This window comes from Ailuropoda melanoleuca, chromosome 3, assembly GCF_002007445.2.
Source record: "Ailuropoda melanoleuca isolate Jingjing chromosome 3, ASM200744v2, whole genome shotgun sequence".
Lineage (NCBI taxonomy): Eukaryota > Metazoa > Chordata > Mammalia > Carnivora > Ursidae > Ailuropoda > Ailuropoda melanoleuca.
Window position 1 is genome coordinate 97,623,277 of NC_048220.1, and position 27,702 is coordinate 97,650,978.

General features: G+C 44.0%; 1 protein-coding gene and 1 long non-coding RNA gene across 10 annotated transcripts in view; both read left to right on the forward strand.

Annotated features, from left to right (window-relative positions):
* LOC109488985 overlaps positions 1–21,308 on the forward strand; it is a 40,478-nt gene extending 19,170 nt beyond the window's left edge. Inside the window, exons 6-7 of the long non-coding RNA XR_002141900.2 lie at positions 10,537–10,693; positions 15,728–21,308. This is a non-coding gene — a long non-coding RNA (uncharacterized LOC109488985). The remainder of the gene's footprint in view (positions 1–10,536; positions 10,694–15,727) is intronic.
* Positions 21,309–23,885: 2,577 nt separating this feature from the next.
* Positions 23,886–27,702, forward strand: part of PWWP2A (PWWP domain containing 2A) — a 37,330-nt gene continuing 33,513 nt past the window's right edge. For 3 of the 9 annotated variants that reach the window (XR_004624248.1, XM_034656783.1, XM_034656784.1), the window contains exon 1: positions 23,886–24,563. Coding sequence is in view for 6 of the 9 variants with exons in the window: in XM_034656783.1 (XP_034512674.1) it covers positions 23,980–24,563 (584 nt within the window). In the remaining 3 variants the exon portion in view is untranslated. Of the gene's footprint in view, positions 24,564–25,554; positions 26,765–27,702 lie in introns of those variants that run through there. The other 6 variants (XR_004624249.1, XM_034656786.1, XM_034656789.1 and 3 more) reach the window with 3 other exon arrangements.

Consider the following 27,702-nt stretch of genomic DNA (forward strand, 5'->3'; position numbering starts at 1 on the left):
AAAGTGCAATGTCTGATGAGCCCGTGCGGTGGATCCAGAGGGGTGCCGCAGGCTCATGGCTCCAGGACTGAACCGTTCATTCGCCCAGCTGCTGGGAGTGCTGCAGTATTGTCAGGGCCAACTCAGCTGAGCCCCTCGCAAGGACTGGCCCAGAGCAGAAAGAGCAGCACCCCACTGGTCCATGTGGGGGTCCACAATAGGAGGAAACTCTGTATGGGTCATTCCAGCTCCTGAGCTCCAACCTAATTCAACTTCTCCCCTGCCCCCCATCCTGCTTTGCTCTCTACCCACAGCTGCTGTTCCTGAAAGCATCTCCAGTAAATTTTCTGCAGGCAAATCTCTGTCGCAGAGTCTGTTTCCCAGAGAGCCCAGCTCTAAGACAGCATGGTGATGGTGGGGGTGGGGGCTAGGGATTGGTGGTACTTGGGTCATAAATTTGCCATGTAGGGCCTAAAGAAGTTATAAACCAAGTTTTCTCACAATGGCCCCTGGTATCTATACCAAATGACGAAAATCAGCCCAGCTACAGTCCCGCTTGTGGTGGCATTCAACTTGGTGGTGAGCTTTCAGAGGTCAGGGGTCTCAGGGTTACCTCGTTCCATATGCACCACTGGACTAGGCGTAGAGTCCTGATAGGGAAAGCCATGAACTCACAAAGAGCTGTTCCAGAGGGCCCCTGGGACTGACCAGACGTCATGGCCTAACCAACTACAAGTTTTACCCCCTATGGCTTTCCGTTTCCCATTTGTCAACCAGCTTGTTGGAGGGTGAGGGGAGTTCCCAGGGATTCCAATAAAACCAATGTGTTTAGTCCATGGCACTGGACTAAATGAGAAAATGTTTGCTTTTTATTCTGGTTTTCTGTACAACTGCTGAATCATTTTTACTTGTCCCAAGGGAAAGCAATTTCGCTCCCTCTTTTCCTCCCACCAGACAGGAAAGGGAAAGATGCCATAAAGACATTTCACAACTCAGATGGGCACTGACTTGAGCAAGAAAACAGATCATTCAATCAGAAAAAACATTGGTTGAAGCTGAGTTGGCAATGGAACAAATCCCTATCATAGAGCTTGGGGGAGCTCAGAGGAGTGCGCTAAAGGAATGAATGAATGAATCAATCAATCAATCAATCAATCAATTAGGAGCCACGTCCTCAAAGAAGCCTTGCTTGGCAATCCTATTTGGAAGGGGAAGCTCACTTTCCCCTTCAACCCAGGCACTTTTTATCTTAAAACTGCCTTTTGTTTCTTTATAGCATGTATCAGAATCTCTAAAATTGACTTGTTTATATTCTGCCTTTCTTCATTAGAATGTAAACTTCATGAGGTCAGGGCCCTTGTCTACCTTACAAACCACTATATCCTCAGTGACCAGAATAGTGCCTGGCACATAGTAGATACCCAATATTTGTTGAGCAGCACCCTGAATAAGGAACTAAGTCCCTGAGAAGCCACATGGTAACACAAGCCTTATTATTTTTTTTATAACAGCTCTATTGAGATATAATTCAAATACTGCTTATCCATTTATAGCATACAGGTTACTGCTTCTTAGTATATTCATAGAGCTGTGTGACTATTACCAAAAACAATTTTAGAATATTTCTATCATTTTAGAAAGAAATCTCTACCCACTAGCAGTCACTACCCATTCCGCACAACACCCCTCAGCCCTTGGCAACCATTAACCTACCTCTGTCTCTTTGGATTTGCCTATTCTGGACATTTCCTATAAATGGAATCATATACTATGTGGTCCTTTGTGACTGACTTCTTGCAGTTAGCATTATGTTTTCTTTTTTTTTTAAGATTTTATTTATTTGAGAGAGTGAGACAGAGATAGCGAGAGAACGCATGAGCGGGGAGGAGAGGGAGAAGCAGACTCCTGCAGAACAGGGAGCCCGACGTGGGACTCCATCCCAGAACCCCAGGATCATGACCTGAGCTGAAGGCAGACACTTAACCGACTGAGCCACCCAGGCATCCCAGCCTTATGTTTTCAAGCTCCACCCAGGTTATGGCATGCATCAGTACTTTGTTTTTTGTTTGTTTATGTTAAATTCCAGTATAGTTGGCGTATAGTCTTATATTAGTTTCAGGTGTACAATATAGTGATTCCACACTTCTATACAACCCCCGGTGCTCATCACAAGTGCCTTCCTTCATCCCCGTCCCCTATTTCACCCAGCCCCCACCCACTTCTCAGCTGGTAACTATCAGTTTGTTCTCTATAGTTACGAGTCTGTTTCTTGGTTTGTTTCTCTTTTGTTCTCTGCTCATTTTTGTTTGTTTCTTATATTCAACATATAAGTGAAATCGGATGGTATTTGTCTTTCTCTGACTGCTATTTCGCTTAGCATAGTAGTCTCTAGCTCCATCTGTGTCATTGCAAAAGGAGTACTGCATTTATTTTTATTGCCAAATAGTATTTCATCGTGTGGATATACCACATTTTATTTATTCATTCTTCAATGGATAGACATTTGAGCTGTTTCTGCTCTTTAGAGATTATGAATAATGTCGCTATGAACTTTCCCATCCAAGTATTTATGTAGACATATGTTTTCATTTCTCTTGGATATTTACCCAGGATTGGAATTGCTGTGTCATGTGGGAACTCCATTTTACACTTTTGAGAAATGGGCAGATTGTTTTCCGAAGCAGCTGTACTTTTCTTATATTTCCATCAAGAATGTATGAGGGTTCTGGTCTCTCCACATCTTGACCGAAACCTGTTATTCTTTTTTTTTTTTCCTTTGGTTTATTTATTTGACAGAGAGAGTGAGAGCACAAGCAGGGGGAGCAGCAGAGGGAGAGGGAGAAGCAGGCTCCCCGCTTTGCAGGAAGCCTGACTTGGGGCTCAAACCCAGGATCCTGGGATCACTACCTGAGCTGAAGGCAGACGCTTAACTGACTGAGCCACCCAGGCACCCCTGTCTTTAATATAATAGCCATTCTAATGGGTGTCAATAGTATCTTGTAGTTTTGCTTTGAATTTATCTGATGGCTGATGACATTGAGCATCTTTTCTTCTGCTTATTGACCATTTGCATATTTCCTTTGGAGAAATATTTAGTCAATGTCTTTGCCCATTTTAAAATTGGGTTGTTTTTTTATTATTGAGTTATAAGAGTCCTTTATATATTCTAGATACAACTCCCTTATCAGATATATGATTTGCAAAAATTTTCTCCCACTCTGTGGGTTGTTTTTGTTTCAACATGGGCTTTAAAATCAGAAAGAGTGGGTTCAAATTTCAGTTCCCCTATTAGGCAAGTTATTTAACTTCTCTCATCCTCAATTTCTTTATTTGTAAAATTGGCATAAAAATACCTACTTTGCAGGCATATTGTGAAAGAAAAAGAGATAACTAGTGCAAAGTTATTGGCATATGCCTGGACACCATACATGGTAACTTCTAGCATGATTAATTATAAAGTGGAATCAATGAATAAATCAGAAAAGCAACAATACATCAAACTCCCAAAGGCTTCTGGTGCAATGATTCCCAAGCTTGTTTTGGGGACTCTTAGAGAGCCTCTAGACCTCTAGGAGAATTATGTAAATATCTCTAAACAGAGTTAATAGAAATTTATTTTAGATAAAACAAAACCTAATCCTGCATGTTCTGAAGGAGTTGGGGGAGGGGAACAGCTCTGTGCGCTGGGAACAAGGAGTGAGGAAGAGAGAGGGGATGATTATAAATAAGGCAAGTCTACTTTCTGCCTGTGGTCACTGCCCAGTGAGCATCCTTAAAGGCTCTCCTTCCACCGCCTTCCTGTTTAGTCGGAGGCTCCGGGAAAGCAACAGCTGCAGCTGCAGGAGCTCTTTGTGGGAGGCAGGGTTTGGAAACAGGCCAGCAGAGTGTGAGGGGCCATTTTGAGCCGTGAGGACCGCTCAGGGACTCTGTGGTAAGGAGAGGCCTATGCAGCAAGCGCTCCAGGAGCCTTGGGTTTGTCACCTGTGTCACCACTGTGAGGAGGTGAATGTGACTGTGTATGTGAGGCCACACAAGGTGGAAGTGTTGGGGGAACCAAAGAGGCTGTCCCAAGAGAAGATTCTCAAAGACCAGGTTCCCACTTAACTGTGAAAACAATTTTCATTGGCAGCCTTCAAAAAGACCCTGAGGAACATCACCCAAGAGGTTATTTTGAACAAAACCAGAAAATTGAAGTAATTGAAATCATCACTGACCGAGGTAGTGGCAAGAAGAGGGGCTTTGCTTTCGAATTTTGAGGACCATGACTCAGTAGACAAGATTGTCATTCAGAAACAATCTATTGTGAAAGGGAGCAAACTTACAGTTGTAAGATGAATAAGTTCTGGGGATCTAACGGGCAGCATAGGGACTATAGTTCACAAAACTGTGTTCTTGCTACACACACGAAACATAATTGAGGTGATGGATGTGTTAACCAACCTTAATTTGGTAAGTGTATATTTCACAGTATATACACACATCAAATCATCACATAGTACACCTTAAACTTACACGATGTCAATTAGCTCTCAATAAATCTGGGGGCGGGGGAGAAATACCATACGATGAGTGGCCATAACTATTGAGTAAGGAAATCCTATATATCTAAGAGAAGGCTAGCTCTTTATCCAGCCAAAGAGCTTGAAGTAAGTTGGAAACTTTGGTGGCGGTTGTGACAGGGTTTTGGTAAGCATGAGAGCTGCGGTCGTGAAGGCAATGTCAGTGGGTGAGGTGGTGGGTGGTGGGTATGGTGGTGGTGGAGATGGCTATACTAGATTGAGTAATATAATGGAAGCAGTTTTGGAGGTGGTGGAAGCTAAAATAATTTGGGCAATTAAATTAATCTTCAAATGTTCGTCCCATGAAAGGAGGAAGCTTTGGAAGCAGCAGCTTTGGCCCCTATCGTGGTGGAGGCCGAGGGTTTGCCAAACCACAAAACCAGGGTGACTCTGGTAGTTCCAGCAGCAGCAGTAGTTGTGACAATGGCAGAAGGTTTTCATTTCTGCCGGGAAGTAAAGCTCAGCAGGGGAGCCAGAGAAGTGGCAGGGAAGCTACAGGTTACAACAGATTTGTGAACTCAGCCAACCACAGTGGTGGCAGGGCTGCTTCGAGGAAGGCATGCTCTAGACAATACTCATGTATATGGGCAAAAAACTCAGGCATTCTATTTGTGACTAATTACAAAGCAGGTAATTTTAGTCTGTGCTCTGTGGAAAGTTGTAAAGCATTCCACCAGAGGGTTTTAATGTAGATTGCTTTTTTTTTTTAATCCATGCTATTGATTGCTAAATGTAAATAGTCTGATCATGACTGAATGCATGTGTCTTAAAAAAAAAATTCTAATTAGTGATCCATAGATAAAAAAATGAACTTCAGCATAAACCTGGCAGCTTAAACAAAAGTTAAATCAAAATGGGTCATAGATGTAAGTGTAAAATGTAAAACTATAACACTTTTAAAGTGTATTTATTTGCGTAGGCTCCGCAGCCGACCTGGGGTTCAAACTCACAACCCTGAGATCAAGAGTCACACGCTTTTCTGACTGAGCCAATCAGGCTCCCCTAAAACTATAAAACTTTCAGAACAAAAATAGGTGAAAATTCAGTATCTAGGGCTAAGCAAGGAGTTCTTGGACTTGACGTAAAAAAGTGGGATTCAGGGGCGTCTGGGGGGGTTCCGTCGGTTAAGTGTCTGCCTTTGGCTGAGGTCATGATCCTGGAGTCCTCCAATCGAGTCTTGCATTGGGCTCCCTGCTCAGCGGGGAGCCTGCTTCTCCCTCTCCTTCTGCCCCCCCACCCCCACTCATGCATTCTCACTCACTTTCTCTCTCAAATAAATAAATAAATAAAATCCTAAAAAAAACCCCAAACGGGATTCATAAAAAGAAAAACTGGCAAATTAGAGCTTATAAGAATATAGAACTTCTGGGGATGCCTGGGTGGCTCCATTGGTTAAGTGTTTGCCTTCGGCTCAGGTCATGATCCTGGGGGGCCTGGGATTGAGTTCTGCATCATGCTTGTGGGGCAGTCTGCTTCTCCCTCTCCGTCTCCCTGCCTGCTTGTGCTCTCTCACTCTCTCTGTGTCAAATAAATAAATAAAATCTTTAAAATAAAATAAAAGACTCTCTGTCCATCACCCCCTACACTTGCACTCTCCATCTTTCTCTCTCTCTCTCTAAAATAAACAAATCTTTAAAAAAGCATCAATAGATAAGTAATTGCTTATGCATAATTATTTAACTGTAATTGTGAAAAGTGCCATAAAGGAAAATTATAGGCATATAACATGGCTGGCCAAGGAAATAACATTTGAGTATCTGAAGAATGAGTAGGAGTTAAAACAAGAGGGAGGGGTGCCTGGAGGGCTCAGTCAGTAGAGCATGCTACTCTTGATCTTGGGGTTGTAAGTTCGAGCCCCATGTTGGATGTAGGTATTATTTAAAAATTTTTTTAAAAATCTTAAAAACAAGAGGGAAAAAGATTTTTGTGAGTTTTTCAATTATTTTGGGTACATTTTGGGTACATACCTATACCATAGTTTTGTAACATCTAACATTGAACTGTACAAGGGGATTTTCTGTATTATTTCTTACAACTGCACATGAATCTACAGTTTTCTCAAAATTTGAATTAAAAAAAACAAGCAGGGGCGCCTGGGTGGCTCAGATGTTAAGCATCTGCCTTTGGCTCAGGCCGTTGTCCCAGAGTCCTGGGATCGAGCCCCACATCAGGCTCCTTTGCTGGGAGCCTCCTCCTTCCTCTCCCACTCCCCCTGCTTGTGTTCCCTCTCTTGCTGGCTGTCTCTCTCTCCGTCAAATAAATAAATAAATAAATAAATAAATAAATAAATAAATAACAAGCAAATTGTTCTCACCATGTTAGTGCCTATTCTGCCACCTCATAACATCTTTGCACTTAGATGAGGAACCCAAGATAGGGAGAAATTGTCAGCTTTCCCGAGGACACACATTAGTAAACATTTAATTCCAAACTACATTCCTTCCACTTCCAGCCTTGTGAACCCTTCTGACCAACCTGGCTCCTAACCCACCTGAGGACTGTTCTGCCCACCTGGCCTGAATTCTATGCTGTTAGCCCTTGTTTCACAGATCTATATTTTCTTTTTTCGAGTAACTTCTGAAAGGTTTTTGATTTCTCCAAAGTGCTTGGTACAAGGCCTTGTTAGTGACAACTCTGGAAAGCTTTGGGCTGGTTGCCAGATCTTCCAGATCGCTGGCTGAGTTAGCCCCGCCTGCCCTTGCACCTCACCTCACAGACCCCTCTCTCTCTGCGCTGTCAACGCCTGCCTTCCCCCAATCCCTCCTGCCAAACACCTTTCCTCTGCAGGACTTTTGCATATGCTGTTCCCCCTGGCAGGAACACTTTTCCCCTTCTGTTTTAACTCCAACTCATTCTTCAGACACCAGCTTATATGTTATTTCCTTGGCCAGCCATATTATATGCCTATAATTTACCTTTATGTCACTTTTCACAATTATGGTTGAATAATTATGCACATGCAATTACTTGTCTATTATTCTCTTCCTCGCCAGCCTGTAGGCCCCTGAGGCCAGGGACTGACTGCATGCTTATCATGGTATCCTCAGTGTCTAGCCCAGCGTCTGCCACATAGAAGAGGCTCTGTACATATTTGGCAATTGTCATATCCATGGGAAGGGCAATGCTTGGACTAGGAGATCTGAAGGTATGTAATACACTGGGGAAAAGAAGACAATAATCCTGGGGCGCCTGGCTGGCTTGGTTGGTGGAGCATGCAACTCTTGATATCTTGGGGTTGTGAGTTTGAGCCTCGAGTTGCACATAGAGATTACTAAAAAAAAAAAAAAAAATGACAATAGTTGTACCCAAGAACCTGAGAATTGGGATAGAAAGAAGGCTTACCTTTCACTCTGCTCTTCCAAGTGGTCTGAATTATTCATTATGTGCGTGTGTTCATTAAAAAAAATTTTTTTTCAAGATATATTTATTTGAGAGAGTGGAGGAGGGGCAGAGGGAGAGAGATTTTTTTTTTAAGATTTTATATATTTGACAGAGACACAGCAAGAGAGGGAACACAAGCGAGGGGAGTGGGAGAGGGAGAAGCAGGTTTCCTGCTGAGCAGGGAGCCCAATGTAGGGCTCGATCCCAGGACCCTGCAGTCATGACCTGAGTGGAAGGCAGCCACTTAACGTCTGAGCCACCCAGGCGCCCCAGAGACAGAGAATCTTAAGCAGATTCCGTGCTGTTCACAGAACCATGAAGTCACAACCTGAGTCGAAGCTAAGAGCCAGACACTCAACCAACTGCTCTACCCGGGTGCCCCATTTGAATCGAGATCTTTGCCTGGAATCTTTCCATGTGCCCATTCCCCTGTTCTCACTGGTGCTCGGGAGGGACTTCAGAAATAAGTGGCCCATTGCCCTAGCAGGGGAGGTTCTGCCAGTTGCCTTCATTGCCAAGCAAACAAAGGACCTATGAGGAATTACTTTTGATTCTGATTTTTCCTTATGCTCAAACATGCCACAGTGGCCTTCCCCTCCCAAGGTACTCCTCTTCCTAGTTGGTCAAGGGTCCCAGTCAATATCAGGTCATCTGCAGTCCGAAATCTCCAGTCTGAAAAACACTGACTTCTATCTAGAAAGAAAGAAAGGGAGGAAGGAAGGAAGGGAGGAAGAAGAAAAGGAAGGATGGAAGGAAGGACAAAAGGAAGGAAGGAAGGAAGGAAGGAAGGAAGGAAGGAAGGAAGGAAGGAAGGAAGGGAGGAGGGGATGAAGGGAGGAAGGGAGAAAGAAGACCCTCCCTTTTTCTCCCCTTTCTGGTTCTGAGCTGCTGTCAGAGCAGAGTGCATGGTGGCCCTGCACTTATGCTCAGGACAAATTTGTTTCTATTGATTCTGTCCTTTTCAGCTTCCCCAAGTGGCCACCTGCCCAAGGCCCTGCTCCGGCCTCCACAGGGAATTCAGGGCCAGGCGTAACAAGTCTGTATCCTAGCTACCTTGGAAAATGGGAAAGGACCTTGATGAGAGAGGAGCTAGAAATAGCAGGGGAGCGTTCTGCGAGGGAGCAGGCAGACAGGAGCAGAGGAGACAGCTGCCTTTGGATCTCAGCTGGAGAATGTAGCAAAAAGCTAGAGCCTTATTAGAATAGGCTTTAGACTGAGATGACAGAGAGATTGATTAAAGAAAGGAAACAAATGTGTGGTGGACGCTCTGCCGGGTGTGATGGATCATGGTAGGTTGTTTCCTGTACACTCGGTTGTCTCATCTTCCTAAGATTCTTGAGGGTAGCAATTATTAACCCTCACAGCAGATGGGAGAACTAGGGCCCAGAGAGGTAAGTAATGGAACCAGGATGTAATCTCAAGGCTGCTCCCAAAGCCTGTTCTTTCCCAGGGTACCCTGCATCTCTGAGGGCTGGTACCCTGGCCACATGGCTGGGATGCTCTGATCAGCCCTCCTGGGTCAGGCATTAGCTCTGGTCTCCAGAGGTGAACTGTGCATGTGGCAGCTCCACAGGGCATTAACTAACAACCATCAATCGGTCAACCACCCTAACATGAATTAATCCTAAATTTCAGCTTTAGAGTTCTACTGCCTGGGTTTGAATCTGGGCTTTGCCATTGACTAGTTTGGTATATTTGAGGCTTTTAGACATTGAAATGACCACTTGGTGTTTCTATGCCTCCATGTGTTCATCTGTGCAATGGGCATCAAGGTCTTGTAAAGATTAAGTGAGTTCGTATATATGAAGTGCTCACTACAGACTTGGCACATGGTAGGAGACCTTAAAGATTAGCTGTTATTTATTAAGTGCCTACTACATGCTAGGGTTTGAAGATGAGCAAAACAAGGCCTGGTCCTTGCTTTCTTTGGTCTAATCTAAGGGAAAACAAGTAAATAATCACCAAAAGAAACAGAAAAAGCTGTGGGGGAGAGCGGGGGGGTGGTGGTGGTTCAGAGTTCGTAAGATTAGGCAGGAAGTTGTGATCTGAAAGATGAATGGGTGGATGCATAGAGGCGGGAAGAGGGCATAGGGCTCCAGGCCAAGTAAAAGGCATGTACCTGGGCTCACAAGATCGCCTGGCTTTTTGAAACCCTTTCCCTTAGGGGTGCTTGGGCGGCGCCGTCGTTAAGCGTCTGCCTTTGGTTCAGGCCGTGATCTTGGTGTTCAGGGATGGAGCCCCACATCAGGCTCCTCTGCGGGGAGCCTGCTTCTTCCTCTCCCACTCCCCCTGCTTGTGTTCCCTCTCTCTGTCTCTGTCAAATAAATACATAAAATCTTACAAAAAAAAAGAAAGAAAGAAAGAAACCCTTTCCCTTAGAATCCTCTGAGCCCGAGTGCTTGTATCTATTACTCCAAGGACAAAGTCACATATTGAAAGCTGATGATTGGATCAAAGTCTTCATAAAGTCCATCAGCGGTTCTCCCAAGCAAAGATTCTTCTGGGACAGTAAGAAAACATGGTTAGTACTGGGTCCAAGACAAGTGAGAGGTTAAAAAGATGGTTTAGGGGTTAACACTGAACTAGGTCTAGCTCTTCAACTTTTGGTGCGTTTCAGGTCACCTGTGGAGACGTTTCAATACATCCCAGGGGCACACTCTAGGGAGTCCTGAGTTGGTGACTTATAGGAGGTCTGGAAATCTCCATTTTCTTATGCTTAGCCAGGAATGAAAACCATGGCACTGACTGAATCCTGGCTCCACCACCCACCTTGGGTAAGTTATTTAACCTCTCTGAGACCCAGTTTCTTCCATGAAAATAATAGTATCTATCCATAGGGCCATTATGAAGATGAAATGATATTAATACAGGAATCCTTGGTAAGTAAACATTCCAAATATGGTAAGTATTTTTGTTAGCATTTTTGGCTAACAATGCAATGTTCTTTTGGTAAGGTTGGCAATGGGAATGATTTATTATGGGTATCCGGACCCTTTGCAGGCTGGTAAGGGTTCTTCTACGGGCTGCCAGGTGGATCAGACATATTTCCAAGTTAAGTTCTTGTCCTTCCCATCTCAATGTCTCTTCTTTGAACTACTGATTTTAAGTGAACCTAACAGCACTTTGGCCTTAGGGGAATGTCGGGGTAAGAGTAAGTTCATTCCTTCTCCAAATCTTTATTGAGGCTTACTGACTGCCAGAGACTGTTGTAGGTGCAGGGGTGGGGGTAATGGGGGAGTTGTACCTGTACCAAAGGGACAACCATTAAGAAAGTGTATAAGTAAATAAGATCTATCATTTCATATAGTGATCAGTGATGAAAAGGAACAAACAGGTGAAGGGGTAGAAAGGAGAGGGGGAAGTGCAGAGTCTGGATAAATTATCGTGTTCCCTTCAAATTAGTCACTTTGAGCTGCTTTACACTCATTTCCAATATATTGACATTATTCATTATGATTTTCCTTCTCTTGGAACAGCTTTCAGAGACCAGAGCACATACTTTTGAGTACTCTTTATAGCAGCCAATATTTATCCATTAAAGGAAAAACATCCTTATGGAAAATTTTAATCATGCAAAAATATAGAAGAAAAATTATAGTGGTTTTGATTTCTGACATTCAAACATGACCATTATTAATATTTTACAGTATTTATTACCAGGATTTTTTACATCTTTATTTTTTTTTAAGATTTATTTATTAGAGAAAGAGAGAGAGCTTGAGTAGCGGGAGGGGCAGAGGGAGAGATAGAGAGAAGCAGACTCCCCACTGAGTGGGGAGCCCAGCACGGGGCTCGATCCCAAGACCCTGAGATCAAGACCTGAGCCGAAGGCAGACGCTTCACCAACTGAATCACCCAGGCACTATGTCTTTAATCATTGTTGTAATACTTTCTATCCTTTTAGACTAGGTCAAACATTTTTTTACGTTAATGCAAACCTTTACGAACACAGCTTTTAAAGTTGTGTAATATACCATGGAATGGTCATATTATAATTTATTTACCAATCCTTGTTGCTGAAATTTAGATTGTTTCTCCCCCTGCCCCTTAATAAAGTATGTAGGGAAAACTTGCTTATACATAAAGTTTTCAAAAAATTACTTCCCTAGAAATGGAATTGAAAAATTAAGGTCCTTGTATAATTATCAAATTGGTTTTTTTATTCAAGATTTTATTTATTTATTTATTAGAGAGAGACAGCATGGGCACACAAGCAGGGAGAGGGGCAGAGGGAGAAGTGGGGCTCCATCCCAGGACCCTGAGATCATGACCTGAGCTGAAGGTAGACACTTAACCGACTGAGCCACCCAGGTACCTCTCAAATTGCTTTTCAAAAGGGAACTATCAAATTGCGGAGGTGTGAGTGCTTGAAGAATGCTCATCTCACCTCACCTTGAATCATTTTTGGTATTACCATTTTTAAATCTCTACAACATTGCTGGGAGGGCATTTTCTCTCATTTTTGTTTTAACTGGAATTTTGGCTCTGTCATTTACTAGCTATGATGTGACCTTGAGCAAAGTAGGTCACAGTTCTAAGCTTTGGAGTCTGACAGTCTAGGTTTGGGGTCTTGGCTCAGCCATTAGCAGCTGTGTGACCTTGAGCAAATCACTTCACTTCCCTTAGCCTCAGTTTTCTCCTTTGTGTGATGAATGAGACCGACATCATAGGTTGCTACGAGGACTAAGTGATACCATGTTTGCAAAGCTCCTAGCAAGTACTAGTCATTATCCCAACATGACTGGAAGACATGATTATTATGGCCTCCTCCTACCCTGTAGCTTTAAAGTGCCAGCTTCCCTAATCCCCCACCCTGCAACTTCAGGATTGAATTTGGACTTGGAGAAGGTTAATGCTGAGCAGGTTTCCGCTTGGCTTTAGAAGCCAGGCGTGATCTCCATAAGGGCTGTGCTCTGGAAGCTGAAAGCTGGGAGGTGGCCAAGTCAGACATGAATTGGAACTCAGGCAAGGGAAACCTGGTTCTAAATACCCTATCAGGTGGAAAAGGGGTGGGTAGAGTGCTGACCCCCTCGCAGCACTTGGTCCCCCACTGTGTGGATGAGGCCGACCTCGACCTCGCTGTGGATGCAAGAGGCAAGGAGCCCAACTACAGCCTGGTCCTCGCTGGACCTGGGGCACCAGGGCCTTCCCAGTGGGCTCAGTTTGGTCTCCAGAGCTTCCTGGCATTTCCCATTGGAAGGGAAATGGCGAAGGGGCTGGTTAGCTAGAAATCCCTCTTCCATATTCATGCAGATGTGTTGATTTCCTTTTAAATATGTGTGTCACTTCGACTGTAATTATATTTTCTCAAATGCAAGTACAGACTGGAGTGGGGTTGAGAGGGAACGGGTAGGAACCTATAATAGAATTCTAAAAAAAACAAAAACTAAAACAACACCTCATCAAACTTTTAGCCAGATACAAACTGTAGTCACTTCCTGGGACTATTACAGGGAGACAAACTGATGGAGAACAAGCCTTTAGAGTTTACCAGATGTGGCTTCAAATCCTACAGCCCCCACTTATTAGTCATGGGTCTCAGAGCCTCAGTCTCCTTATCTTGTAAATGGGGATAATAATGGTACTGACCTCATGGGTTTCACAGAACTGAGAGAGCTAAAGCATATATTAGCCTAGTGCCTTTATTTATTTTTTTTATTTTTATTTTTATTTTTATTTTTTTAAAGATTTATTTATTTATTTATTTGACAGAGATAGAGACAGCCAGCTAGAGAGGGAATGCAAGCAGGGGGAGTGGGAGAGGAAGAAGCAGGCTCATAGCAAAGGAGCCTGATGTGGGGCTCGATCCCATAACTCCAGGATCACGCCCTGAGCCGAAGGCAGACGCTTAACCGCTGTGCCACCCAGGCGCCCCTAGCCTAGTGCCTTTAAAATAATAAGGTCTTGAGAAATGCCAGCTGCTTTTATTATGAAACTGTTGTGAGGAACAATGTACTCTTACGCGGTTGAAATGTTCAGTAATGTTGGTATTACAAAGTCCTTTATGAAATGATGATAGTACATAATAATAGTGGGTTTTGGTGACCTTACCTGGCAAAATGAAGGGTTGCCATCCTTACGTTTGCCCTTCAGGAGCAAAATGTAGATAACAATATCTTCCAGGCAATATTGTTGTGACAATTAAAGGAGAGAGCCCCACACAGGTGGGCTGAACCAGAATTCCATGTTTCTGGCTACAGCAGCTCTGTCTTGTAGAAATGTAATGTGAGCCACATACAGAACTGAAAATTTTCTGGTAGCCATATTAGAAACATCAAAAGAAATGGGTGAAATTAATTCTAAAAGCGTTTTTTAAATTTTCCCACTAAGTCTTCAAGATCGTATGTTTTATACTTAACAGCACATCTTAGTTTGGAGGAGGTACATTTCACGTGTTCAGTAACCACAAGAGGCTGGAGGCCACCCTGTTGCGAAGCGTAGTTCTGGAGAGTATTGGCAGCAAAGCTGCAGGGAGACTTCGATTTCAACTCTTCCCTTCCCAAGTCTGAATCTTTTAACAATGCAAAATCAAGCTATGAAAAACATCTTTCAAATTTACTTTCCTTTCTTTGGAACGTCTTTTTTTCAAGTACTCGTTTCCTTGGCTGACACAAAGGAAGGTATTGGGCTCTGGGTGAGCCTGGATGTGGGATGTAGATTTTTTTCTGTTTGTCTGTGACTACCAGTTATAGCAGGAGAGTACTTTCTAATTTTGGAGTAATAGAAACCACTTACTAAGTGTCGGGTACAGTGCTAAGTGATTTACGTGTATTGCTTTATTTAATCCTCACAATGACCCGGTGAAATAGGTTCTATTATGCTGTTTTTACAGATGGAAAATAGAGGCTCAGAGAAGCTAAGTAACTTGCCTAAAGTCACACAGCAGGGAAATGGCAGGGAAACTTGATCTCTCGTTGAATTTGAAGTCAGCGTCTATACTGATGAGCTTTTATGCCATTCTTCATCACTAGCAAATTGCAGAGTTTCGGATTCAAATTCACTTCTGACTCCCAAGTTGATCCATACAACCGCTCTGAAGCCACAGGTTTCTCAATTTAAAAGGGAATAATAGTCATCACTTTACAGGGTAATTTTGAAGATTAAATGAGCTAATTTACTTGCAAATCTGTCCTGGAAATGGAAGTGCTTTGTCTCTCTATGGGAGTTCTAGTTCTGGGCTTTCACTAGAGGCTCACTATCTGGTTACCATGATTTTTTGTTGTTGTTGTTACTATAAATCTTCATATCATTTAGTGACGGTCCCAGGAAGTGTGACCCCAGTACTTTGGCACAAAAGGCCAAAAAGTTAGAAATCCTGGGATGAGATCATGGCCCTGCACGTCAGTGTGTGATGGAGTGCAGTGAGCACTACACAGGAGTCAGGGCACTCGTGTTCCAGAATCGGCGCCTCCCGGAAGGGCTGAGAAACTCTGGGCAAGTCACTTCTCTGTAAACGACGGGAACAGGACCAGAGGGGATTTGAATTCTTTCCCAGCTCTGACCCGTCCCTCCGCAGAGCAGAGGGCCGCGCCATGCGCGCGCACACACACACACACACACACACACACACACACACACACACACACACACACAGTTTTAAGGCCCAGCGCATCAGCCATGTGACTGCAAATGCGCGCTGAGCTCTGTTCCCCAGTGGGCGGAAAACTCAGGGGTGGCCTTATTATGAATGAATATCGAGCAAAAACCATAGGGTTGAGGCTTCAGAGAGAAGTCACTATGGTGACCAAAGCAGAGAAAACGAGTACGGGCTCCAAAAGCCCTCCAAGGTCTCTTGCCTTTCATTCCAGAACTCTGCCGGGCTCCCTGCACCGCGGGCTTCGCTGCGTTAAGTGCTTCAAGGTCAAGGAAACAAAGAGAGGACGACAACTAAATTGGCTTGTCTCTTCCCTTCTTCGTCAGCATCCACCGACCTGGCTGGAGTGGGCTAAGCCCGGAAGGAATTCGGATTTGGATACGGGAGCCAGCTAATTCAGAGGGGGGTCACCTCTGAAGGTTCACTGACGGGTGGGGCGGGGTCGGGAACGGCACCACCTCCAATTCCGTGCACGCGACACCCAGGCCTCGGCTTCCGGAGGAGAATTCCTTATGAATCATTTAGATTAGTCCCTTAAAAAATTCTTCTGGGACTTGCTCCTCGCCTTCACCCAGCAAACACATCAGAGTAAAATATGATGTGTTGTGACCCAAAGGAGAATGATAACTGCAGGCTGGTGAAGCCTCTGGGTTCTAGGATGTGTACTTTCTTATCCCCCCCGCCCCCCATTAGATCCGCGGCAACCCACTCAGGCCTGCGGTTCTGCACACCGTGTCCAGCGATTCCGTGTTTGGAATCCTCCCATTACAAGGCGACCTAGGCCCTATTTTATTCACTAGGTTATGTATTTATTTGTTGCAGTAAGGATTTAAACTTTTCTTAAATACATCATCTTTAGAGAAAAATGAGAAAATTGGGGTAACTGGGACATGCAGATAAGTGAAAAGGAAACCCGCATTGGTTCTACCCCCTAGAAATAACTGTTCGTTTATTTAGTCATTTGCTGATGAATTGTACAAATATTTTTTGAAAGTCTGCTATGTGCCAGGCACTGTGCTCCATGAGAGAGGTGCAGTAATGAACAAGACAAACATCACAAGGTTTTTTGCTTTTTTTTTTTGTTTTCTATGTATAGCTATACACACATTCCTTCCTAAAAAATCTTGCCTGTTTTTAAAACAAACAAATACAAATAAAACAGAGAATAGGAATTCGGCATAAAAATGAACCAAAGCAATTTAGAACTGTATTTGCATATGTAGTCAGAGGAATGGCCAGGGGTAAACCCTGGAATAGCTGCTTGGAAGTGAAAAGCCATGAGATAAATGCTAAGACTAGTGCCTGGCCCCAGCTTCTGGCTCCGAATTTACATCGGATGCACCAAATGACGTCCATGCTCCCACCTGGGGCCTCTAGAGCTCTGGGAGGGATAATAAGAACTGTTACCACCTCATGCACATGATCCGATGTAATGTAACCTTTACAGCAACTGTTTGAGGCAGAGATGATGATTATCATGCCTATGTTACAGATGAGCAAACTGAGACCGAGAGAAATTGTCATGACGCAGGAGCAATTCTATCAAAATGATCGTGCGGTGTGGCTTTTCAAGGTTGGCTCCCATATCATATGTGCCTCTTTAGCTGAGGTTTTCACCTGTTTTTCAGAAAAGCTTCACTCCAGAGAAAACACAGGAGCTCTTTGTAATCAATGCGCAAATAGGTATTGATCTCTGATACCTATTCTTTTTATTTGCTATTCTTTTTCATTTTTTTTAGTAATCTCTACATCCAATGTGGGACTCGAACTCACAATCCCGAGATCAAGAGTAGCATGGCTCCTCCAACTCAGCCAGCCAGGTGCCCCATCTGATACCTATTCTTACTAGCTGCGAGGCTTTGGGCAATTTACTTAACCTCTCTGTGCCTTAGTTTCCTAATCTGGAACAGTGATACTTATGGAATGTGCCTCACAAGGATATAGTACAGTATAGTTGATTTAATGCCTGGTAGGAAGTAAGCACATGATCAAGATTAAGTATCATTATGTGGATAAGCACTATTCTAAGGAAGCTATAAAATGAAGTCTTTATAAGAGTCTCATAGTCTAAGAGCTGCCATATTTGAAATGATAGGAAAACCCAACTGAGAGAAATGTCAAGTAAATAAATGGTCTAGAATTTTTTTGAGAGGGTGGGTATAATCAGGAGTGTTTAGAATCTAAGGTCAGGTTTAACCTGTGGGCTTGGAATTAGAAAACTGGACAAAAAAATGCACACTGATATGCCATTTATCCAAGGATCCTGTCCCAGGGGATGGCAAAGGAAATAGAAGAAATAGCCAAGAGATCAAAGTTGCCAAGAGCACATTCTTTGGAGACTGACAGGCCCAGTTCCCATCCTAATCCCAGTTTCTAGCTTTGGAAGCTTCCTTTGACCTCTCTGAGGCTCTCTTTCCTCTTGGGTTATTGGGAGGATCAGCACTCATTTCTGCAAGACATGTAGCATGAATTCTGGCCAAACATCACAGCTTGCCCAGGACTGTACCACTTTGAATGCTAAATGCCCTACATTCCAGAAAACCCTTCAGCCCTAGGCAAACCAAGATGGTCACCCTAGAACCACTCCCTCCAATGGAGTGTCCTTTGAGGTCAATTTTTAAGGAACTCTGTTGACATGGCAGCTGTTGAAAGTATACAAAGAAGGGAGGGGGAGCATGTGAAAAAACACCTGACTGTGGAGGAAGATGTCTCTGGACAGTGCCCACCTTTGATGTGCTTTGCTATAAGAAAAGTCAGAGAGAAATGGAGCAAACCTTTGATCCTCCCTTGGCTCATCTGGCCACGGTCTCTGCCTTGCACATAATATGTACTCACTAAATGGTTAGATCAATGATGGCTCTCCCTATAGGAACTGTTCCCAATATTAGGGTCAGCCTTTGTAATATGAGGGCCTCTTCCACCTGCCTGTCTGAGGTGTGGATCTGTTACTTCAGGGCAGGTGGTACAGGATGTAAAGCGCCTACATAGAACAAGAGGCTTTAACAGAGTCTGTGGATGAGTGTGTGGGGGTGGGGGAAGATTGAGGGAAACATCTCAAATATTTTTCCTTTTCATTTTTTTTAAACCTTTTAATTGTGTGGTAATCAGCTCCCAATGATCCCTGACTCTTGGAACTCATGCCCTTTATAATATTCTCTCCTTGTGTTTGGGCTGGACCTAGTGACTTACTTCTGAATAGAACATAGCACAGGTGATGAGATGCCTGTTCTGAGATTAGGATATAAAAGACTGTGACTTCTCTCTTGCTCTCGCCATTTCTCCCTGACTTTTCTTGTATGCTTGCTCTGATGAAGCAAGCTATAAATCATGAACTGTCCTATGGAGAGGCTCATGTGGCAAAGAGGTGAGGGCTAACAGCAACCGAGGAACTGAATCCTGCCAAGAATCATGTGAGTGAGCTTGGAAGTGGGTCCTTCCCTAATCAAGCTTTCAGATGAGACTACAGCCCCTGCTGGTATGTTGTTTACAGTTTTGAGAGAGACCCTAAACTATGGATCCAGCTAAGCTATGCCTGAATTTCTGCCCATAGACACTGTGATAAATGTATGATGTTTCAGACACTTGCAGGAATAGGTAACTAATAAGTCTATATATAGAAAATCACATATAAGTGCATGGCTTGATGAAATTTTATAATCTGAACATACCTGTATAACCAATAGGTAGATGAAGAAACAGAAAATTATCAGAATCTCAGAAAACCCCACTCATATTCCCTTTTAGTCATTAGCTGAAATGTCCCCCTTCCCTAGTCAAGAATAACCTCTATCCTGACTTCTAACAGCATAAATTTGTTTTGCTTATTTTGGTATTTTATGTAAATGGGAACACACAATATGTAAAATACCTTCTAGCAGATTTTCAGAGAGATATCTTCTTACGTTGAGAACCACTGAGACACATGGAGAGAAAGCCAATGATTGACATGTTTCTCAGTAGTTTTCCATCACAGTGTTGATCTGAGAGTAGGCAATCTGATTTTAGAAGAGAACTATTGGTTACTGGACAGAAATAGTCCTAGAACAGGAAGAACAATTCATTTAGCCACCATGGCTCTGCAGCCATGTGCTGTGAGTAAGTAAGTTCCTTTTGCCCTGAGTCTCTGCTCCCCATGCTGTTTTTTGTCTATAATTTGATTTCCTGAGAGACTGGGCCCGAAAAAAAAAAAAAAACACAACAACCACACAACACAATTTGCCATATTTAAACCTCTCCATGAACCAACACCCGAGTGTCTGGGGTTTTATTCAGTCTTTCACAAGGTTGGTTATTGGGAATCAGAGCCCCCGGAATATGATCAACAAGAGATGTAATAAGACTGAATTTCTAGGAGCGCCTGACTGGCTCAGTCAGAAAAGCAAGTGACTCTTGATCTCCAGGTTGTGAGTTCAAGCCCCACCTTGGGTGTAGAGATAACTAAAGAAAATAAATAAAATGTAAAAAAAAAAAAAGACTGAAATTCTAGATCAGGTCGCTAACAGTGATGGAGATGTACTATGATTTAGGTTCTATGTTAAGCACTTTATATATGTTATATAACTTAAAAACAAACACACCCTTACATAGTTATTATTAGGATAGTTTGTAAATGAGGAAGCAGAGATTAACCAACTAATCTAAGATCATGCCCAGATCATATATCTAGTCAGAGGTCAGCTGGGGAGTCCCATACAGGTTCATTCACTTCCACTCTGAGTTTCTAGCCACGAAACTGTAGTACCCACAGAGCTCAAGATCAAAGTCTGCTCATGACAGTGAGGATCCACTTGGGTAGTCAGTTGTATTCCTTAACACTGCCATTTATCTATCCACCCATCTATCCATCTATTCAATGATCTGTCCAATCAACCAATTATCCATCTGCTATAGTCTGAGTGTTTGTGTACCTCCAAAATTCATACGTTGAAACCTAAACCCTCAAAGTGATGATATTAAGAGATGGGGGTCTTTGGATGGTGATTAGGTCATGAGGGTGGGGTTCTCTTGAATGAGACTAATGTCCTTCTACAAGAAGCCAAGGAAAGCTCCCTTGTCCTCTCCTGCCATTTGAGTATTCCAGAAGTCTGCAACCTGGAAGAGGGCCATGCCCCAGACCATGGTGGCACCCTGATCTTGTACTTCCAGCCCCCAGAACTGTAAGAAAAACATTTCAGTTGTTTTAAAGCCATTCTGTTGTTTATAATAGCCAGCCTGTGATATTTTGTTCTAGCAGACTGACTGTACTAAGACACCATCCAACCTTCCAAACATCTATCCAACCCTCCATCCATTCATCTAACCATCCATCTAGTCCCAAATACCAAGGGCTTATTCAATGCTGATTCTATGCCAGGAAGAGGCTGAATGCTGGCGTGACTAAGATGCAACAGCACATGTAAAAGCGAGGTTCCCACTAGACTTGAAACTCCCTGAAGGTAGAATTCTTGTTTTTATATCTGCAGTACATAAAATATAATTTGGCTCCTGTCTTCCTTTCCAACCTTATTTCACCTACCTATCTTCTTGCTCATTCCTCTTCAGCCACACTGGTCTCTTTCTATTTCTTTTGCCTCAGGACTTTAGCAATTGCTCTTCCTTTGCTAGAAGAGGAGCAGAGGAACATTTGACCCAAATGTTCATCTAACATTGTCAACAACTGGCTCCTTCTTATCCTTTGCATTTTATTATTTTATTTTACTTTTTAAAGATTTTATTTATTTATTTGACAGAGAGATAGAGAAAACCAGAAAGCACAAACGGGGGGAGCAGCAGGCAGAGGGAGAGGGAGGAGCAGACTTCCCACTGAGCAAGGAGCCCGATTTGGGGTTCGATCCCAGGCTCCTGGGATCATGACCTGAGCAGAAGGCAGACACTTAACTGACTGAGCCACCCAGGCGCCCCTATCCTTTGCATTTTAGCTAGAATGTCCTATCCTCAGAGGGACCTTTTCTGACTACCTTATCTAAAGAAGACACTCTCTGCTCCTCTTCTAGCAATAACTGCTTATCACCTCATCCTGTTTATTTCCTTTATGGCATTTCTCACAATCTGTAATCATCTTATTTATTCATTGCTTGTTTTCTAACTCCCTAATTAGAAAAATAAGCTCAAGGAGGCCAGCCACTAAGTTTCTCATGTTTTTTCTGCATGCCTTTGGCCTGGTTAGCCAGTAACTGACCGACACAGAGTAGGTCTTCAACATTTATTTGTTGAATAAATGGATGAAAGATGCATGACCAGATCTTCCCGATATTAGCAAACTTGAAGAATAGTAGAAAACAAACCTGAAAGATAGAGGAAGAACAGAAAGAGCCCTGAAAGACAGGCAGAAGGGGTTATCCTTGATGTGAACTTAGTGACCCAGTAGAGACTCTGCAGTTGCAGGATGAAAATGGTGGTTTAGAAGGAGGTCTTGGTATGCCACAATCTGCCATAAATCCTTCATTTAAGTGATTCACTGCAGTGTCTTGCAATGAATTACTGCAAGAGTTAATCAGGTCCCAGGACCTGAACTATATATATTTTTTTCTTCTGAGAGATTATACAGTGTGGGAACTCAGCATGGCTCTAGGAGTTTCATAGAACTATAGATGATATTTAATTAATTGACTATGGTGAATTATAGAGCAAGTGATCATGGTAAAAGCCTTGTAAGGTGAGATCTGTGTCTGTTTACTGCAGGCCTGCGGGAGATAAATTATTTGTTCAATGAATGAGTGAGTGGAATAGTCATACACTCGGCAGAGTTGGGTTAGATAGGATCTGCTGCTAGCTATGTGACCTCTGAGAAGATCTTTAACCTGCCTAAGGGTCAGTTTTCTCATCTGGAAGAGAAGGAGAAGACTTAACTCACAGGATTTTAAATGAGAGCTTATGGGAAGATCTCTGACAGAGTGGCCACTCAGTAATTTAATTTCCTTCTGCTACCTTGGAAATGCAAAACCTGCACTGACTAGGATTTCCTCTTGGCTTTTCTCAAAAGCCCCATGGCTTGAAGTAGTCAGAACATATGGTGATACTTAGTTTTTGCCATATTCAGTTCTTTCATGTAAACCTGAAATTCCGTCTCTGAAATTTACTAGCTGACTGACTGTGGGCACCCTCTTTGTGCTTCAGTTTCCTTACCTGTAAAATAGGTATAATAATATTACCTGTCTCATAGGAGTAGTGTAAGGATTAAGTGAGATGGTATACTAAGGGTTCGTACTAGGCCCTTATACACAGAAGGCACTCAATAAATGTTAGCTATGATTATTTAGAATTTCATTTTTTACTCCCCTTAATGCTGTCAACTTTTCTCCCCTCCCTCCTGTGGGCATTCTCAGTGCTTACAATTTCTTCTGGAGAATAGGCTGATTCTGAAGTGCAATCTGAAATAAATGGGTTCAGTAGATTCTTCTGGGCATAACAAATCAAGAGACTTAAAAGTGGGAAGGGAAGGAGGAGCATTAGGACATTGAAGAGGCTTTTTGAACCTGTGGCATAGAAGAGGCCAGAAAAGGAAAAGGCTTAAGCAAGGAGCCAGGTGCGTCCACTTTGCAGTGAATTTGGTGAGAGCAAACAATATTCACATGCAAGTCCCTCAATGCTTCAGGACTGCTCTCTGGGACGTTCATTAGTTTAATACAGTATGCACGGTGTCCCTCCTCTTCTCATTAGCATTTTCCTACTTTGAAATAAGTGCATTGTTCCTAGAAAGTGGAGAGAAGTCAAGGGAAACACTCGTTGTGTGGGGGCTGGACCGTCTGTCACGAGGTTATGGAGAATGTCTTGCACATCATTCTATCCCTAGCTCCTAGCACGGTGCCTAGCCTAGTAGGAACTCAAAACATGTGTCTAGAATTATTTTCAAACTTTAGTTGGCCTCCTCAAAGAAGCTTGTCGTGCCCACACGCGGCCGCAAGCAGGTCCGCGCCTAGAAATAACATTTATTCTAAGGACCTCCGCGCAGGGGTTCTTGGGAAGCTGCTCCCCTCCCGCATTCCCTTGTTACTCCTCCCTCGCTCGCCTTTGAAAGAACGGGCACGCCACGTGATTCTCTCCTTTATCCCACCTCTGAAAGCCTGACTGATGATGGGCAAGAGCATAGGCCAACCATAAAACTTTATTTCCTCTTCCAGCCAATAGAAAGAGGCGATAAGTATACGGCTCAGATTTTGTGACTTCCCCCGTCCCTTCACTCCTCCTCTAAGATTCAACATTTGACAATTCATCCGGCCAATGAGAAGTTCCTACTCTGTGTGGGGGGAGGGACTGACTGGGTGATAGACGTCCCCATCTGGCCAATGAAGTGTCACAAGTGCGGGAGGGGTGTAGGACAGAACCAATGGCGCGGTGCCAATAACGAGCATCAGGGAAAGGGCGGGACGAAACTGTTCAAGGGAGGGAGGGGAAGGCCCAGGGAACCAAGCAGCGCTGCCGCCGCCGCTGCACCCCGAGCTGGAGGAGGGAGAAGCCAGGAAGAAAATGGCGGCCGTGGCTGCAGAGGCGGCAGCGACTGCAGCGTCCCCCGGGGAGGGGGGCGCCGGCGAGGCCGAGCCGGAGATGGAGCCCATCCCCGGCAGTGAGGCCGGCACCGACCCACTCCCGGTCACGGCGACGGAAGCATCTGTGCCGGACGGCGAGGCCGACGGGCAGCAGTCTTCTCCTCAGGCCGACGAGCCGCCGCTCCCGCCGCCACCGCCGCCGCCGGGGGAGCTCGCCCGCAGCCCGGAGGCGGCGGGGCCGGAGCTGGAGGCTGAGGAGAAGCTGCCTGCTCGGGTGGCGGAGCCGGCGGCAGCCGCGCCTCAGGAGAGAACCGACCTTCCACTTTCCCCTGCACCGCCGCCCGAGCAGCCCCCTGCTCCCGAGGAGCGCCAGGAACCGCCGCTGCCCCAGCCTGCAGCCCCGGCGCTCGTGCCGCCGGCGGGCGGGGACTCCGCGGTGTCGCAGCTGATTCCCGGCTCGGAGGTGCGGGTCACGCTGGACCACATCATTGAGGACGCGCTCGTCGTGTCGTTCCGTCTAGGGGAGAAGCTTTTCTCCGGGGTCCTCATGGATCTGTCCAAAAGGTACCGCGCCCGCCCCCAGCACGCCCCCGGGCCCGCTTGGTCCCCAGGGAGGGAGCGAACCAGGGCGGCCCCTGCACCCCGGGCTCCCGCCGCCTGCACGCCCTCGGGTCCCGAGCGGCGCAGGGCGCGCGCTCCGAGTGGGGCAGGCTCGCCAGGCCGGGAGAGGGTGGTCCCCGCCCCAGGTGGGCGCCTGTGAGGGCAGGTGTGTTACCAGGTGGGGGGCGCGGGTGCCTGACGGGCTTGCGGAGCTCACCCCTCACCCTCGGGCTCTCTCCGGGACCTGGCCCTGGCGCACCCAATCTGGGGGCTGGTGGGCTAATGAGAAATGGGGAGTTTGCGGAGAACCTGGTGCTGGGCGGGGGACATTGCTCGTTTATTAAATTCACCTTTAACGAGGTTGGAGAAATGGGTGTGTGCATTGGGGTTCCCAAAATGTTAACTGTCACACCTTATAGGGGGAAGAGTATTTGTTAGAAATAAACCTCTTAACTGTTAACTCTTACTGTTAGAACTAATTACCCTTAGATAATTGTGCAGTAAGGAGTATTTGGCTAATTAAAATGATAGTTTTAAGAAAAGCCTAAAGAAGAGATAGAATTTTTCTTACCCTTTAATATCAAGATGATGTGATAAGAAATGTTCAAATACTGACTTCTAATACTGTAGATACAGTTTATGTATTAAGGGCAAGAAGGTGGAATTCACCCACAAGCCTTTGGCTTAGCATATTTTCATCTTCGATTTAAAATGTTTGTGGGAATTGCTTTAAGCAGGTAAAGAAGGTATTTTAAGTCTAGAGTTAAGTTAACCTTTTTATTCTCTTCTTTTGCAGATATGAAGTGCAGAGACTCCCATTCACGGCTCTCCATTCTGTTTCCTGCAACAGCACACACTCTGATGGGTATCTCACCTGTTTGGAAATGGCTTACTTTAATATGTTTCATTTTTTTATTTTTAAAATTTATTTATTTATTTGAGAGAGACCTTGAGCATGAGCAGGGAGAGGGGCAGAGGGACAAGCAGACTCTCCACTGAGCAGGGAGCCCAGGAGGTGGGATGGATCCTTGCAGCCTGCGATGGTGACCTGAGGTGAAGGCGGAGGCCTAAGAACTGAGCTAGCCAGACGCCCAGTATGTTGTATTTTTAACTCCTTGTCCTCCCATCAAGACACCAGAGTCTTTTTTTTTTTTTTAAAGATTTTGTTTATTTATTCGACAGAGATAGAGACAGCCAGTGAGAGAGGGAACATAAGCAGGGGGAGTGGGAGAGGAAGAAGCAGGCTCATAGCAGAGGAGCCTGACGTGGGGCTCGATCCCATGACACCGGGATCACGCCCTGAGCCGAAGGCAGACGCTTAACTGCTATGCCACCCAGGCGCCCCGACACCAGAGTCTTTTTCCCATGTTGGGGGAAATGGAAGGCAGTTACAGGGCGGGAGAAATGTGGAAGATAAAAAAAATATGTGTTGAAGTAGCGTGTTTGGGCAAGGGGGAAGATGGGAGCCTTTTTAATTTTTTTTTTTTTTTTTTTTTAAGATTTTATTTATTTGAGAGAGAGTGGGAGTGGGTGAAGAGACAGAGGGAGAGAAGAATATCCAAGGAGACTTCTCCCTAGCGGGGAGGGTGCCCCCCGCCCCCCCGGCTTGATCTCAGCACCCATGAGATCAGGACCTGAGCCTAAACCAAGAGCGGATGCTTAACCACCTGAGCCACCCAGGCGCCCCACTTCTTCTTCTTCCGTTTTTTTAAAGTTTTTATTTTAGAGCAAGCATGAAGGGGGGGGGGGAGAAGGTCAGGGAGAGAATCTTAAGCAGACTCCCTGCTGAGCACAAAGCCCTACACTGTCTTCACCTTGTGACCAATGAGATCCTGAGTCGAAACCAAGAGAGTCCTTCCTTTAACTGTCAGAGCCCCCTGGGCACCCCTATAATTACTTCTGTACATTGTCTAACCTCAAAAAATTTTTTAGCTTTTCTTTTTTTTCCTTTTTTTTTCTTTTTTTTGAGAATTTTGGATTAGGACCTTTCCACTTAGTTTCATAGTTAGAAAGCAGAATAAGACCAGTGTGCTATCTACTGATGAATTTAATAGTGAAGGAGAGAGAGACTCAGTAGTGTGTATGCTATTGAATCAAACAGAAGTGAAGGCCAGTGATTGTGTGAGAATCTGGATTTCAAATCTGCAAAAGGAAGGTGCAAAAAGGTAAGTTGTTCCTGGAAATGGAATGGATAGTTCCTACCTCTGATGAGGTGCTTATTGTGTTGGTGTTTTATTTTTTAAAACTTTGATAAGAAATTGCAATTTATTTTTTGGGTTTTGTTCTTTGCTAACCATGCTTCTTATAGACAGCAATTTCTTTGGTGGAGGGAGCTATTTTTATTATGAACCTTTTCATTTGAATGTTTTGAAGTGAAGTGTCTGTCATTAAAGTCTTTTTTAAATGGTCGTTAAGGAAACCATATCACCTTTTCATTCAACAATATTTATAGAGCACATCTGTGTGTAAGGCACCTTCCTACTATTTTGAATGCTATGAGTTACAGTCCCTTCTTCCTCTGGAAGCTTGTATTTGGGAGGTAACCATTGTGGAATTGGTGAAGAAATAACACACACAGTATTTTTAAAATTTAGCACTTGAAGGAATTATTATTGGACTAATGATCAACTAGTTGGGTATCTCTTTTTCATACTATATAATTTGGAAAAATGGATCTGCCCATGTATTTTGTAATCTGCCCTTTACCTTGATTTCATACTTGATGTGCAGTTTTGGGGTTAAATGATGATCCAGGAGATCCTCTTTGTAGATTCTACTATGACTATGACTATAGTAGTCAGCTGCTTCAAAAACAGTTTTTATCCTATTTGAATTGGCCTTCTAATGAAACCTTTGGGTAAAAATAATAAGAGCTTCCTTTTACTATAATAATATATATAATACATAATAATATTAAGTGGTACCAGGTATTGTACCACTTGCTTTAGTCTTTATAACTGGTGGTATTTTTCATTTTATATAAAAAAAAATGGAAATTGAAGTTCATTTAATTCGGCCAGTTTACTGGGCTTATAAATGGCAAAGTAAGGATTCAAATGTAGGTTGATCTGATTCTAAAACTTATACTTTTTCTACTTTCATA